Genomic DNA, 16,588 nt, shown 5'->3' with positions numbered 1-16,588 from the left:
CAACATTATAGTGCAAAAAATTTAATATTTCATTTTCACGCCACATTGTTCCACATTTGTGCCCGCCACCAGTGGGGTCCATATGCTCACTACACCCCTTGTTACATTCCCTGAGGGGTGTAGTTTCCAGAATGGGGTCACTTGTGGGGGGTTTCAACGGTCTTGGCAACACAGGGGCCTTTTACATGCAACAAGGCCCTCGAAATCCATTCCAGCCTCCAAAAGCCAAATGGCGCTCCTTCCCTTTGGAGGGTTACCCTGCACCCGCATGGCGCTTTATGTCCACATGTGGGGTGTTTCTGAACTCAGGGGAAATTGCTCTACACATTGTGTTTTTTTTATCTTTTAACCCCTTGTGAAAATGAAAAAATCAAGACAAGATCAATCATTTAGTGTAAAAATGAAAAAGAAATTTACATTAAATGTTGGTCTAGCCTTGATTTTTTCCATTTCCACAAGGGGTTAAAAAAGAAAATGAACGCAAAACGTGTTGGGTAATTTCCCCTGAGTAGGAAAATACCCCACATGTGGACATAATGTGCCATACGGGCACAGGGCAAGCCACCAAAGGGACAGAGCGCCACTTAGAGGCTGGAATGGAGGATCGAGGCCATGTCGCAATTACACAGCCCCTGTGCTGCCAAGACAGTAGAAACCCCCCACAAGTGACCCCATTCTGGAAATTACACCCCATAAGGAATCTAACTAGGGGTGTACACACAGCGATCGGGGAAACCGCGGGCGTAAATGTACGCCCGTTTGCGTTAAGGCACGGGTTTTGGGGGCGTACACTTACGCCCGCGGTCGTTAAGGGGTTAAGGAACATATATTTGTTATACATGTTACATATCGTTGTAATCGTTACAACTTGAGGAACATATATAACAAGTCAGATTTACCCCAGAGCGAGCGGCTTAAAAACAAAAAAACTCCAAATAAAAGAAATGCTTTTTTTATTCAATTTCACCACACATTGAATTTAAAAAATTCAGCCTGTCATTGCAAAGTTCAATTAGTGGTGCAAAAAATAAGGGCTCATGTGGGTCTCTAGGTGAAAAAATGCAAGTGCTATGGCCTTTTAAACACAAGAAAGAAAAAACGAAAACGCAAAAATTTAAATTTTCCGGGTCCTCTAAGGGTTAAAGGGCTTTTCCAGGCGAAATTTACTGATGAGCTATGTACAGAATGTGGATCATCAGTCACTCATTGACAGGGTGCCGCACCGATCAGCTTCTGGGTGCCTGTACTATACAGTGAATGGTTACTCATCAGTACATTTTGCCCAGAAAACCTCTTTTCGGTGTTTCGGTGTAAACCAGGAGTACATAAGAGACACACACACACACAATATACATATATTTCTTTCCTTTCCACCTGAATGAGATCCCCTTTGGCTCAAGAAAAAAAATAAATGAAAATTTGCACCAAGCTGTGAATTATAATATGAGTATACTAATGAACAGACGGTTTACGCACATATATTTAGACTTGTATATAATGCTTATAATAAATGCTTTATAAAACATTGCAATGATGTAATGAATGGGATCTTACACACTGAGTGCTGCCTTCTTCGATCTTCATTATGAATTATAATACAATCTTTTTATGTAAATTTCTGAATAAATTGTAAAACAGCGTTCAAGGGTGACCATACACTTTGAATAAGATTTCCTATGTTCACACTCCTTAAACAATAGCAACCACGGCACTGATGACAGTATAAAACATTCTCAAAAGGATTATGTTACAAAAGCAGAAGGATGCTATCAAGATTGCAGCTTTGGTTGCAGCATTTTATCTGTGTCTGCAAGCCTATATTAGCTATAAATATTATTCCTGACATTATAACGCCAAGAAATAGAGGGAGAACACGGGCAGATTACAGGGAAGAGATGGATCAGATGTGGTAGATATGTTCAACAGAAGCAAAGATATTATCCAGAGTCTGGAAGACAGCAGTGGTCATTTGTGACTTGTAAAGGAAAGATTAGCTGGCCTGTGTTTGCTCCTGAATGTATCCTGCTTTACTTCGCTGGCTGTGAATGAATATCTCTCCATTCAGAGGTAAATTCTAACCATATATAAGGATGAAAACCTTACTGGAAAATATTTTATTGCACACATTCTGATGATCTGGAATTTCACAAGACTAATGGCTGTATTACACAGAATGATGATCAGGCAGAACCATGCAGATATCGCCCAGTGTTCTATAATAAACACAACGATCAGCCGAAGAGCCATTTTTAGGCAGATTTAGAGATGAGCGAATATACAGTAAGGCCGAAGCGAAGCTCTTCGTTCCTATCTGTATTCTGCTCATCGGGCTGCAGTGCTTTGAAGTGTGCTCCTTCCCAGGAGCTGGAAAAAAGATGGATCCCATCCTGGGAACCTGGGAGAAGACGGGACGGGATCCATCTTTTCCCAGCACCTGGGAAGGAGCGGCACAGAGCGGAGCACACTTCAAAGCACTGCAGCCCAATGAGCGGAATACAGATAGGGACGAAGCGCTTCACTTCGGCCTTACCGTATATTCGCTCATCTCTAGGCAGATGTGGTCTTTCACCAATTATCAGCCGCTGACCACACATTGCGTCATGTAATAGGGGATAAAGATGTCTCTGCAGCCCTTGCTGCGCGATGGTCGAGCTATGTAATAGGCTAGATTGCAGGCGTTTAGCTGTTTTAAAGCAGTTCAGCACTCCCCCAGTGTCCCCCATGGATCCCAGCTGACACCACTTTGTGACTGAGACAAATGTATTAAAATGTGCAACCGTCATCTTGGACCGGTTCCTTACGAATATTTTGCAACATTCCGAACTAATCTAGGTTTGTGCAGTTCAGTTTGCTCAGCTCTACTTACTGGCCTAACACTGTTAGTTTACTTTAACTATATCCAAACTAGGAGATGCATTGTGAGATCAACAGCCTTGACTGCTGAAAGAACAAACTATCTGAATGAGAGATTTGTTCTGTTTAGGAGACACTGCCTATAGTCAGGATACAGTTATGAACATCACTGACAGCTATTGGTGACCATGAAAGCTATAAGAAATCAAAACACAAAGTACTTAAAAGATAAGAAATTTAACATTCAGCAACTCCGATGTGTCCAGTCCACTTGTCTTTATTAGAAGATAAAATCACATTCAGCATGCACAAAGCATTTCAGGTTTGCTAACTCAGAAATGAACTTTTCTGCATTGCCACCTACTGGAGGTACTGTAGCTCCTTCTATAGAAGAGTAGCTGGGGGCTTTGAATAAAATCTCAATCAGGTTTTGAGGCTTTTTAAGGGTCGAACATTGAAGGAATGCTACCTCCAGTAAGTCACAATGAAGTGCAAGCTTTTCTTCTTTGTGATACAATTACAATTTTACCTATGGCTTTTAAGACTCTACCAGTTTAGCAGTCTCCTCAAGGAGTCACACTACCAACCAGCTCTGTACTTCAAGGAGCAATAACCCCAAAACAGCTGCCCCCAAATGGGTAACTTTCCCTATTGGGTAAGATTCCGGCATGGGCTATAATGCTCACTCAAATTTAAGACCCTTTATGCGCTGAACATCGAGTTGAAGGGAAACTATTGCCTGTAGGTGGCACTGTAGAGCAAGTTCTTTCTTCCTGAAGGAGAGCTACTTTTGCAAAGAGCATAAATAGAAATTGCATAGTACACATATATTCTCCTTGACTGAGTCACATTGGCATTAATGGCTAGCTTTATAGAGTGACAGAAACTGGTTGTGTACACCAACCTTGACTGTGTAGATATATTCTGGAGTGGACAGTGGACAATCACCTACTTGCTGAGTTTACGAACCGCAGTAACCCAATGGCTCCAATAGAAATTACACTAAATCTTTTTTTGTCATATGTATTAAGAGTTTTGAATTTGTAAATATAGTCCTGAAGCGCTAAGTAGTTAGAAATAAGCTAGGAAATGATGCCCAGAGGCTATATGTATAATGCCTAAGTGAATTCAATGCTGTATTCATTTGTTCAATGCTGACATACACCCAGTGTACTCTTGGGGTGGGTGGGTATATTTATATAGCTGTATTACGCTTACAACAAGTACAATAAGCTTAGTAATGTGATTTATTGCCATGAGCAATGCCATTATTTTTAGTCGCATTGAGTTTATGGAATTAAAAATTTAAATAGTCCTATTGCTAGCAGCAAAATAAATGGGTTATTATTATAATGGAATTAGAGTCTCCCTTTAAGATTTCTGCAGTGGCAAATAGTGTCTCTTTTCCCTTTCAAGTCTATTTCTCCTGAGGTACAAGCTACAATTAGCATAAGGACAATTGTGTACAATTTGCCGCTCGGCAGCACAAGTCCCTGGCTGGTTCTGACTCACCTGCTCCTTGAGAACATTCACTAGGGCATGTGCATGTGTTTGTTCCTCCTTGGCTTTCTCTAGTTCACTCTTCTTGTTGTTTAACTCCTCCTGCATCGCCACTAATTGCTGCAAACCAGAACACAAACAGAAGTCATTACCGTTTCATGCAAATTCATGCAACACTTTGATGGCTTCCTAAATTGTTATTTATTCGCTTCACTTAAGTTCAATTCAAACTATTTCAAGTGCGCTTTTCTAAGGGTATGAGACGCAGCACTGTGCATTTCAATTCTTTGGCTTGAACATACCAGCCATGAAATGTATTTCTCGGTCATACACATTCAAACATAAAATGTTGCCTGTTACATAATGCATCGGAATGATATAGACATAAATAGTGTTTCACTGTTGCAGATGGTTTGCAATATGCCTTACATATATCTATAAATCTAAAAGGTATTGTATACTATCAATCATTCTCAACTTTGTTAAAGGAAACCAATCACTAGTATAATGCATAGAATGCTGTTAGCAGCGCCTAATGTGGCCGCTAAAGCATTTTCTTATCACACTTCGTGTGCTGTCCTCCTAAGGGGTATATCTGAGAAAATGCTGTTTTATTCTGGCGCACGCTGCAGGGGGTGAGGTCTCAACTGGCCATCTGGACGGTGTCCAGGCCACAACTTGTCACGACTCCCTGCTTGTCAGCGAGCTCTGCAGGGATGATTGGCAGGCAAAGAGGCTTCTAATAGGCTTCTTTGACACCTCAACGCTATATTAAAGGATGTTTATAAAGAAAATAGTGTCATCAGCTGCCAAACGAACCCCAGGGCAGGTCATGGAATGGAGGCAGCTATCCAATGATAACAGCCGTTTGGATACAGATTTGTTTTAAGGCCCAGAATGTGTGGCGGGGAAGGGGTTAAACATACTACTAATAAACAACTGGAATATTGATAACCATTGATAAAACTCTGGGACACCCACCAATAAACAAGGACCTTAAGGGTCGGATGCAAACTAATCAATGGCCATCAATATTTAGTGTTAAATATATTTGTATTGACAGGCTTAACTAATACATAAAAGAGAACTGGTATACTGTAAACCCCTCGCAGGAGAATAAAAACAAGCAGAAACTTCTAAATGCAATAGAAATACTTGTAGATTATGTCATGGAATAACAGCAAAACCAATAAATACTGTTTCTAACAGAGAGTGGGTGAGTGTCTTTATTTATCCTATGGTATCACCAGCTAGTTGGGTATACTGAAGAGTCTGAGATGGTACAACTATGGTTATGAGGGGGAACAAGTTCTCATGATGACAGATGAAGCTAATTGAGGGGGTTGGCAGACAGTTTATCTATCCAGGGTATCCGCCTATGTAGCTTCAGTTTTATCAAGAAGTGTAAGAATTATCCTGTCTATGACTGAATAGACCTCCATTAGCTGCTACAGGGATTTAAGTGACCATGAGAATGTATTTGCTACATTTAGGTTTCCTAAAATTAGTTGATGGGAACATATCTGCAAGAAGGAAGGCAGACGATTGTTATGGAAGATAATTAGGGAACAATGAGATAATAGTGAGTCCCAGAAGTTTAAAACTACAGGATAGATTCATCAAAAGTATTAGAAATGTTTGGGCAGCCTTGAAAATAGGTCAGAGATTCCTGGGGATACAACAATGCTGGGGGCATATTAGACCTAAAATTGTTATAGAGGATTCCACAAGGGTGAGTTGGTGACTTCCTTTTGTAGCCTGTTCACACCAGTGTTGCTAGCTGTCACGAGAAAGTCTAACAGCAAGATTATCTTCCCATTTGGTCATAAAACCTAATTTAGCCTTTTTAGGGGGCGAATTAGATGTGGAATAAAACATTCAATTATATAAAGATGAAGTTGTAGTGGTGATATTTACTTCCAAATATGTGACATGGTGTTCTCTAAATGAAAAGGGATAAGTGGAAGCTGTAGCGATTGTCCTGCAGAGGGATATGGATGTGGCGGCCGTCCTGCAGAGGGGTATAGACGTGGCGGCCGTCCTGCAGAGTCCTGCAAAGTTGCAGTAAAATCTGCTGCGGATCCTTAATTGAGATTTTCAATGAGATTCCATACTCGCAGTGGGATTGTAATCCCGCTGCGAGTATGTAAAAGTCAGCCCCCGAACGCCCCCACAGCCCGGTACATACATAACCGGGCCCGTGTTTCAGGGGTTCCTAGCATCTGGATGTCCCGCTCAGCCAATCAGTGGCTGCAGCAGGGCAGTGTACTGATTGGCTAAGCACTGGGAGATGGCAGGAGCCCCCAAAACAAGGCAGAGGGCGGACTCGGTAATGTATGTACCAGGGCATGGGGAGTTAAGGGGGCTCACTCATTGAAAATGACAGTTAAGGATCCACAGTGGATTTTGCTGCGAATTCGCAGCGTGAAATTTTCTGCAGATCCGTTGTGTATGAACCCAAAATAAATAAAAATATAAAATATATATTTATATTATTGTCAACTATTGCACAATATATATATATATATATATATATATATATATATATATATATATATGTATATATATGTGTGTGTGTGTATTGCTCTTTACAGTTTCTTTTTTTATATGTAAACATACATCAGACAAGACTAACATTTATGTGGTTCATCCTCCTTACACATAAGGTCTCGGTGATAAACTAACAAAAATCTCAGAAACACTCCTGCTGAAATTTATAGGCCGTGCTTCCCCAGAGAGGTAACAGGGTCAAAAATTAAGCAGGCATCTAGCAGAGAGCAGACAGAATAGCAGATTGTCAGCTCTACATATATACCCAGCTCTCCAATACCTGAAGTCTAAATTAATTATCCAGGAGGCCACCACTTATGCAGACAGCTACCCATCAACTTCTAACACAGTTTCTTAAGTGTTCACGCACGGCCTGAGCAGCAGGCATCACTTAAAGCGGACCAGACTGGAAGGAAAGTAGAAGCAAGCCACGAGCAATCCCTCAGCATTTGATAAAATATTGAGTCCCAAGATATTCTCCTAAGGTGAAAATGCTGACAAGGAAAGCATATACCGATCACCGCCAGCAGATTCCAACAAATGTCAAACGTTCCCATCCAGACGCTAATTATCCAGTGCTAACTGTCTCTATGCTAAACCCAGGCAGCTGAATTCAGTTTTACTATTCATTTTGTTTCCAAGGACTGTGTATATGCTGTATAAATTCCACTTTTACTAACAGAACCCACTAGCAGCAAGCCTCTCCGTGTGTTATGAATGGTCATTATTTTATGGCAATAAACCTGAACATATGTATACTCTTCTCATCATATAAAATCACTGCCAGGTCCATTCATTTATTACAAGTTGTTCCAGTTATTTAATACAAATAATGGGGGAGATTTATCAAACATGGTGTAAAGTGAAATTGGCTCAGTTGCCCCTAGCAACCAATCAGATTCCACCTTTAATTTTCCAAAGAGTCTGTGAGGAATAAAAGGTGGAATCTGATTGGTTGCTAGTGGCAACTGAGGCAGTTTCACTTTACACCATGTTTGAAAAATCTCCCCCCATTTAGTCTAAGACATTTATTCCGGGAAGAAGAGTTAATGCTAGAAGCAACTTTATGATACTATTCAGGCTCCAAACAACAGTGGACACCTTTAGAGGAAAGATATGGTTTGGTCCATTGGACTCCATCAGTGGGTTAAAATTCTGAAAATAATAAGAAAGTTTTAACAGCTTTATGGAAATGCTAATTGTCCTTAGAAAAACTCAACGGGAAGAATAAGACTTATGGCAATACTTTGCATACCAGCAGATCTCCAGCAAAAGGTGGATCTTTATATCCACATGGCAAACGATAAATCAGTATTTAATCCTAGAATAAGTCTTAGATAGAGATGAGCAAACCTCGAGCATGCTTGAGTCCATCCAGACCCGACCGTTCGGCATTTGATAAGCGGTGGCTGCTGAACTTGGATAAAGCCCTAAGGCTATATAGAAAACATAGATACAGCCAATGACTATATCCATGTTTTCCAGACAACCTTAGAGCTTTATCCAACTTCAGCAGCCACCGCTAATCAAATGCCGAACGATCGGGTTCGGATGGACTCGAGCATGCTCCAGGTTTGCTCTTCTCTAGTCTTAGATCATTTGGATAGTAACCAAACACTTTAATAGGTTTTAATCCACACATTTCTGTTTCTAGAAACCAAAACTTACTATTCCATATTCTACAATAAAATATAGTCCATAACCTAACTGAGTAAAAAGGTCTGTGTCATTTATCAATCTGATTAGAAGAAAGGCTCGGTGGCACTCCGTGATAAGTGTAGAGGTGCACATGGAGAGAAACACAATCCTGCTCCTGGTAGTAGTCAATCAAATCTCGGCACTCACCAAAGTAATTCTTCAATCTTTTTTCACCTTCACATATCCATTAACAATAAGAATGCAGAACATGTTTTGGCAACCACCTTTATCAACTGTCTGGCACTTGATAAAGGTGGTTGTCTTAACAGGCTCTTATTGTTAATGGATATATAAAGCTAAATAAAGATTGAAGAATTACTTTGGCGAGTGCCGGGATTTGCTTGACCAATATTTTTGTACAGTCATCTTCAATGTCCTAGAAATACCATCTTCTCATGGATATTGTATGTAAATGTTATATTGACACAACAGAATGCATGTACTCTACAGTCTCAGGACCCATACTGTTAGGCTGCCCAGAAGAACTGGCTCTTTATGAATCACTTGCAGGTTAGGGCTACATAATGACAAGAGAACAGGTCTATCTTGCATATGGCCTGTTTAGAAACTATAACTTTACTAAGAAGGGTACTAACATCCCTTTGCATTCTTGATAACTCTTATTATTTGTCTTACAGTAAAGCTTCATGGCCTAGGCATTGTACTTATACATCAAATCTTTCAAACATGGCTGTCTGGAAGGCTATATTGTTTGACAGATGTTGTAGAATATGCAGGAACATTTGTGTAGCATGCTGTGTGATGTATAGCACAGGGACCCCCCTGTGCTGTATGTTATATTGTCATGCTAAGAATAATGATTGGTTTATTTGTTATGTATTTCTTCTTATATTGCTATGTGCCTCAGAACACGTCTTTGATCTCAATAGCAGGATTATTTTCAATAAGGTGTAATATACTCTATTCTCTACTGAGAATCTAGGGGGGAACAAGATACAATGGAGTAAGATAACAGCATATTTAGGCTATGCCAGGCCTCTATCAATCGTAAAGCTGACATCACTACTTCCTCTGTACTTTTACTACATATTTCTGTAGTTTTATGAGAAATTTTCATGATTCAATAAGTTAGAATATAGACTGCAAAAAAACTTAAAAATTTATGATTGAGAACTTAATTTTGTTTCTTAGTGCAAGTAGAAGATATTATACATTAAATTAAAAAAATATTTCTATACATTATTAAGTATATTCTGAGTGTTAAAGTGGTTTGAATCCAATAAAAACACACAAACTGATACAAAAAATACTACTGCGTTATCAGCCAAAGCACTAAAATGTTATAGATGAGAACAATTAGAAAGCTATGCAAAATTAACCGCATCATTACTTGGCTTGGTTTAAGAAAACACAAATGCATATAGCAGTAACAGTGAAACAAACAAACAAACACATATGCATATGTATCAAGGTGTGTGTGTGTGTGTGTGTGTGTGTACACCACTTAAAAGCAGATCATCAATGTATACAGTATATGGCTTGTCTCTCAGCAAAACACAAAGCAAATCACGAAAAATTCTGATTCATTCAATCAGATTAGAATTTTTTCATAACCAATCCAATTAGTTAAAGGGGTTGGCCACTTTATAGTAAAATAGTTTAGTGTACAGTATTGGTAGGTGTACTCCCTGTATATACTTACAGCGGCTCCCTTTGTACCTCATAGAGCTAATATCAGACTCCCCCCTCCAGGCTGGGCTGCCCTGCTCTGTGGTATTCCTGTCCATAAAATGGCCGACATGGAGGAGCATCTGACCGTGCCCCGCCCCTAGTGTCCACCACTGAGCCTGTATATGCCTATGATGGACACCTATGTATATGCCTATGATGGTTACATCCTCCTCCATGTCGGCCATTTTATGGAAAGAAACACCACAGAGCAGGGCAGCCCAGCCTGGAGGAGGGGAGTCTGATTTTAGCTCTATGAGGTACACGGGGAGCTGCTGTCAGTATATACAGTGAGTACAGTTACTAATACTTTGTACTGATCTACTTTACTACAAAGTGGCCAACCCCTTTAAGAATCAATTTGCCCATAACTATTCATGATCTTTAATAAGTGATGAGCAAACTTGGTGAGCATTTAGGTTCAGCCGAACCTAAACACTTTACTGGAGAAGTCAGATGCGTCCCTAGTAAGTCCTGGAAAACATGGATACAACCACAGGCTGTATCCATGTTTTCCAGCTAAGCTCTATGGCTGCATCCAACTTCTCCAGCCAAATGTTTAGGTTTGGCTGAACCTAAATGCTCACCAACCTGAACGTAGCAGTTGAATGTTCAGTTAAACACACACAGAGTATATCCTGTAGAGTAAATTAGCAATATACATTAGCCAATTCCTATCCAGTGCTTATATAATATACAATTGCCACTAGTCATTCGGTGCTCAAATAATCTACAACTGGCTCCTTTCAAAAGTCTTGTGTAGCATACAAATATGGTATCTATATTTAACCTTATCCCTGGACCCTCTATCACAGCACGTACTATGTATTTTTTAAGCCTCTCCTTTAGAATCACAAATTCTCACAATATCGAACATTCAGACAGAAATCTAGAAGCCATCAACACTAAGAAATATATAGAATTTCTATAGCTTTTTCAATGTCCCCATCTACTGTATTTCCTCCCATCTAAATACTGGCTACCAAACATCAAGGTCGAGTTGAGGAGTCTGTATATTCAGTGAAGCCATAGCTCCCAGCAAGCCCTTTGGAAAGGACTATATGTAGGATATTTTGGAACTGTAAAGAGACTTGTTGCTACTCCCTGAGCGGTTTTGACAAGGCGTTTCCATAGATCATTGATAATGGTGTATCCTTTTTTATTAGTGTTTGTTTTTATAACTTTTTGATTCATTTGTTACTATGTAATGTCTGACAGTGTCTGTACATGTACCCACTGTATTGTATATTGTATTATGTGAGCATTCCATAAATAAACACTGCTAATGTTCAATAGAACGGGCTGTAGCATGAATTCTCAGAAGTCTTCTCTTATGGGTGAGTGAATACAGTAAGCAACACCAGGAGAAAGAAGCAACAGTGGAATTTAGAGAATTATAATTCAGCCTGGACAAGAACACAACTGGAACACCAATGCCTAAAGAAACCATTTACTCAAGAGAATAAGTTCTGTTTGATTTTTGATTTTACCAAGAAAAAGGGGGCTAAACTTTAACATCAAGCAGCTATAAAATTCCATTGGAGTATGAAATTTGTCTAAGCTTACCTCCCTGGAAATACAATAAAAACTTCAAAACTAAGTTTTACTACAGGTTTAGGACTCTACTATATTTCTAAGGGAAGTAAAGCATAGACAGATAATACTGTTAACATGAAGGGGTGTGCTTTCTTTAGGTAGGTCAAATTTACATCCACATAGATGCCAGAACCAATATATATAAGCAGAAAATTGCCCCAAGCACTATTTTCTCCATTTTCTTGCCTTCGTCCCATGGAGCATCTTGGTCATTTACATGATTTAAAATGTAAGCCATCAGGACAGAATACCTTGTCCATTTATACATGCTTATGTTTATGTTTTCAATCAGGTTGAGCACATTTCTATATAAAACTTACAACTTAGACTCCCCCACAACATTTGTAGTAATTTGGGCCACACTAGTGTTTCTGTGAAATTAGACCACATGGGTTAACCTTCAGTCCATGCATAAATCAGCTTAGGGCGGCCATGACTGTTTCCTCTTTGGAACACTTTGGTCACAAATATCACAATATGGATTTGTCAAACTCACTCAGGTCTTCTTGCCTTTTTTTTTTCTTTTTCCTACACATTAACTTTGAGATCTGAATGCTAAATGCTGGATTTTTTATTCAGTGTTTCTTGTGGAAAAAAAATAAAGATTGTCCAACAATACAATCAGATCAAGATTTTAACTGTTCCAAACAACATGATAAGAAACAATCAATAACTCCACAGTTTTACCATCACAAATGCAAAAGTGCTCAACTGATACAGAGCAATAACGTTTGGAAAATAATAGCTTCTTGAGGCAACCAAATAAAAAAATATCAGAAAAAGCAGTGTAAATAAGAGGTAATAAGACAAAATATAATAAATTCTATATAAAAAAAAGGGGGGGGGGTTAAGAGATGAAGGGGGAAAGAAGCACTGCAGAGAGAAAGAGGAGACCATACTCTATATCAAGCACATAGAAGCTTAAAGCGTAACTATAAAATATTTTGACCTTTCAGTTTTAGTTAGCTTAGGGCATGATAACAATTTTTGCAATATACATTAATAACCTAAAATGAACAGTTTTTTAAATACATAAGGCTGGTTATGCCCTTACAGCTCTTTCTGGCTCTGACTTATTTCTGCATTCCTGCTGGACACGCCCCCTCCCTGCAGATCTTTGCTTAGAGTACAGACTGACAGAAGCATCAGATAACAGCCCTGACACACACATAAACAAACCCTCCCCCCCCCTCCTAGCAGCATGCTCTCCCCCCTCCCCTCACAGAGGTGACTAAGCAGAGATGAGGGTGTTGTGTGTTGTGTGTGAGGAGCAGCGCAGGGGAGGAGATGGAAGGAGGGACAAGTACCCAGTGCTTCAAGAAGGAGGGACATGCCAGCCATGACTCCAATGTGCTGCATGAGGGAGAGTGGGTGATTCACTGAGGGGAGGCCTACAAGTCCCATCACAACACAGCTGTAGTCCTTCCATAGTACATATAACATTCCCTATCAGATGTCTGCAGTAGGTGCCCCCACCTCCATGGCTGACATTATCCTACAGTGTAATGAGAGCAGATGACTGTATCTAATCCCAATGTGTGTGATACCATCTTCTGGGGCTCTGTATCTAATCTTACATTGTGATACTGTATGCTGGGGCTCTGTATCTAATCTTACATTGTGAGGCTGGGTTCACACTATGTATATTTGAGGCTGTATTTGGTCCTCATGTCAGGTCCTCATAGCAACCAAAACCAGGAGTGGATTGAAAACACAGAAAGGATCTGTTCACACAATGTTGAAATTGAGTGGATGGCCGCCATATAACAGTAAATAACGGCCATTATTTCAATACCACAGCCGTTGTTTTAAAATAACAGCAAATATTTGCCATTAAATGATGGCCATCCACTCAATTACAACATTATGTGAACAGAGCCTTTCTGTGTTTTCAATCCACTCCTGGTTTTGGTTGCTATACAGCCTCACAAATACAGCCTCAAATATACATAGTGTGAACCCAGCCTGATACTGTATGCTGGGGCTGTATCTGATCCCACTGTGTGTGATATATCTGCTAAGCTGCTGGTCAGTGAATGGAGGGACCCAGCCAGGGAGATGAGGGATAGGCCACGCCCACTTTCATGCAGCCAGAAGAAAAATTCATTTATTCCTCTGAGCCAAACAACTGGGGATATCTCAGCGAGCGCACAAGATATCAACGCAGTTTATGGCTCTTTTTAAAGGGTAAAACATGGGCTTTTTATTTGAGAAATTTCATTTTTTGGCTACTGAAATTATAGTTACGCTTTAACTCAAACTCAACCAGATCAGCCCCTAAAGTGAAGCCAACAGGGCCAGATGGCAAAAAAAAAACTTTAGATCTATTTGTCATTAGCCACAAATGTGTCCATATTAAGAGGGTGAAAGAAGACTTCAGTTATCTAGGGGATTACTGTCCTAGCAGCTGTGATGAAGTGCTGCAATAATCCAAGAAAGTGGTCCAGGGTTAATGGCGAGAAGACCCATTTGTAAAGGGGGACTCCCGAACACTGCACCATAGATTGCAGAGCCTTTGTTCTAAAGCTGCTTGGTTCAAACTGAACCACATTGGGCGCCAGCTGTTTTGGATGCACTCTAGGGGTGCTGTTATATTGACTGCGTAGGCTTTAAAGAATGTAAACAATGTAAGCATTTAGGTCAGCGCCATATTGTAATGCCATAAAATATCATCACAACTTTAACAATCTAGTGGCAGTGGAAGTGTGACGACTAATTTCTGACAACTGACTACTTATACCTGACTTCTTATAAGATAATGTGTTATATCTTATCTCTGCCTAGCAATTGAAGTGAAAGTGAAACTTAAACTGAATAGGGACTTGTAATACTTAACTACTGACATTTCAGAGATCAGATATCACACATCATTTTATCAGAAGTCAGGTATAAGTAGTCAGTGGTCAGAAGTCAGTCGTCAGTGATCAATAGTCAAAAGTCAGTTGTTAATACTGAGGTATCAGAGTCAGGTGTCACACTTAAGTATAAATAATTCTTGACTTTGAAGTCTCACTATGTCCTAATCAGAGGTCAGGTGTGAGATTGTGTAAAAATGATACTTGACTCTTACTTCTGACTATGTCCTAATACGTACACAGTACTGACAGCACCGCATCATCAGCAGTTATCAGGGATAGTGAGGAAGATTCTGTGGAGCTGGTGGGAAACCAATATCATCGGTCAACTTTATATAATTCTTATCCCGGGCTGTAGATATTATATGCTTGACCATAAAAGCTTTGTTCCAGTCCTCAGGAGTAACTCAGGACATAACACTGCCTCCCAGGCAGGTTGATAACCCAAAGGGCCCATGATGTCAGCCAGAAAAAGCATGGACTACAAAAGGGAAGGCAAGTGTCTCGGGGAGGAGGAGAATCGGAAAAGGGGTTAGTTTTGTTCTAAAAATCTGGAAAGCACACAATAGGTAATGAAATGTTAAATAAAATAATGTAAGGGCAGAATGTACTCATCCCTGCATAGAAGGCCAGTAATCTAAATGAAAAGGTTTCATCTTGCACTTTCAAGGTGTTTTGAGAATAGCTGGGTTTTAAGCAAAGTGAAAGTGACAATTGTTTGCATTGATTCAACTGGATCACATACAAATATGTGACAGTGAAAAATGAATTTAGAAGATGTATTTTGCATAACTAGCTTTAGCGAGAAAAATTAGATGCAGAAAATGCATTATGGTTTCAAAACATTCCCTAAGAAAATGAATTATAGCCACATTATGATAGAAGCACATTTCCTGACTCTTTTGATTAATGAGTATGCAGCCTTGCGTGCAGTTACATGAACAAACATTAAAATGGCCACTGCTGCTATCCCTGCACAGGATTGTCAGGCTGCTTAGAAAATTACCAATGCAGGCAGTAGAAGTGTACAAGCTTTGGGCAAATCACAAATGGTAACTACTTCTAGATTTGGGGATTTGTAGAAGCAAAAAATGCCAATACGTGTATTTGTGTAATGTTATTTGCTCTATGTGATTTCAGCTAAAATACCTTTAGGGTGCGTTCACACCTACCGCATCCGCAGCTTATTTTTCCGCGGAAATCCGCAGGTCTGGTAGTGCAGATTTCAACCTGCGAGAAATCCGCGTATGTGTGCGTTTTTTCCGCAGCAAGTTTATCGCAACTGAAATGTCAGTTTAAAATGTCTCTCATTCTAAACTGACATTTTAGTTGCGATAAACTTGCTGCGGAAAAAACGCAAAACGCACACATACGCGGATTTCTCGCAGGTTGAAACCTGCACTACCAGACCTGCGGATTTCCGCGGAAAAATAAGCTGCGGATGCGGTAGGTGTGAACGCACCCTTAAAGGGGTTATTCCAGAAAATTATTTTTCTGCCTAGCTGTTCTCATGGCGCAGTTAAGTAGGAAATAATTTTACACTTACCCAGTTCCCCCAGAGTGTCAGTCCCCAAAGCTCTGCATTTATTGGCTTTTACTAAATACTACTGCAGCCACTGATTGGCTGAGCAGAAAGGTGTGAAACAGACCCAATGAGGTACATGGCAGCGGAGACTAACACTAAGATGGCAGGGCTGAAGGCCAGAGGAGGGTAAAGACTGGATATCTTTTTTTTAACTGCGCCCACCTTGGCAACAGAACAAAATCTCAAGAATTTCATTAAAAGTAGAAATCCCAGAAAAATTTACTTTTCATATCTTAGCCCACCAATAATCTTCAGACAGATT

At 39.9% G+C, this 16,588-nt stretch overlaps 1 protein-coding gene across 8 annotated transcripts in view; it reads right to left on the bottom strand.

Moving 5' to 3' along the window:
- The window catches only part of ENOX1 (ecto-NOX disulfide-thiol exchanger 1), a 454,877-nt gene that overhangs the window by 29,336 nt on the left and 408,953 nt on the right, over positions 1 to 16,588 (bottom strand). For all 8 annotated transcript variants that reach the window (XM_069970542.1, XM_069970544.1, XM_069970543.1 and 5 more), the window contains one exon: positions 4,366 to 4,473. In XM_069970542.1, the coding sequence (XP_069826643.1) occupies positions 4,366 to 4,473 (108 nt within the window). The remainder of the gene's footprint in view (positions 1 to 4,365; positions 4,474 to 16,588) is intronic.

This window comes from Dendropsophus ebraccatus, chromosome 5, assembly GCF_027789765.1.
Source record: "Dendropsophus ebraccatus isolate aDenEbr1 chromosome 5, aDenEbr1.pat, whole genome shotgun sequence".
NCBI lineage: Eukaryota > Metazoa > Chordata > Amphibia > Anura > Hylidae > Dendropsophus > Dendropsophus ebraccatus.
This window is presented reverse-complemented; position numbering and strand designations above follow the sequence as displayed.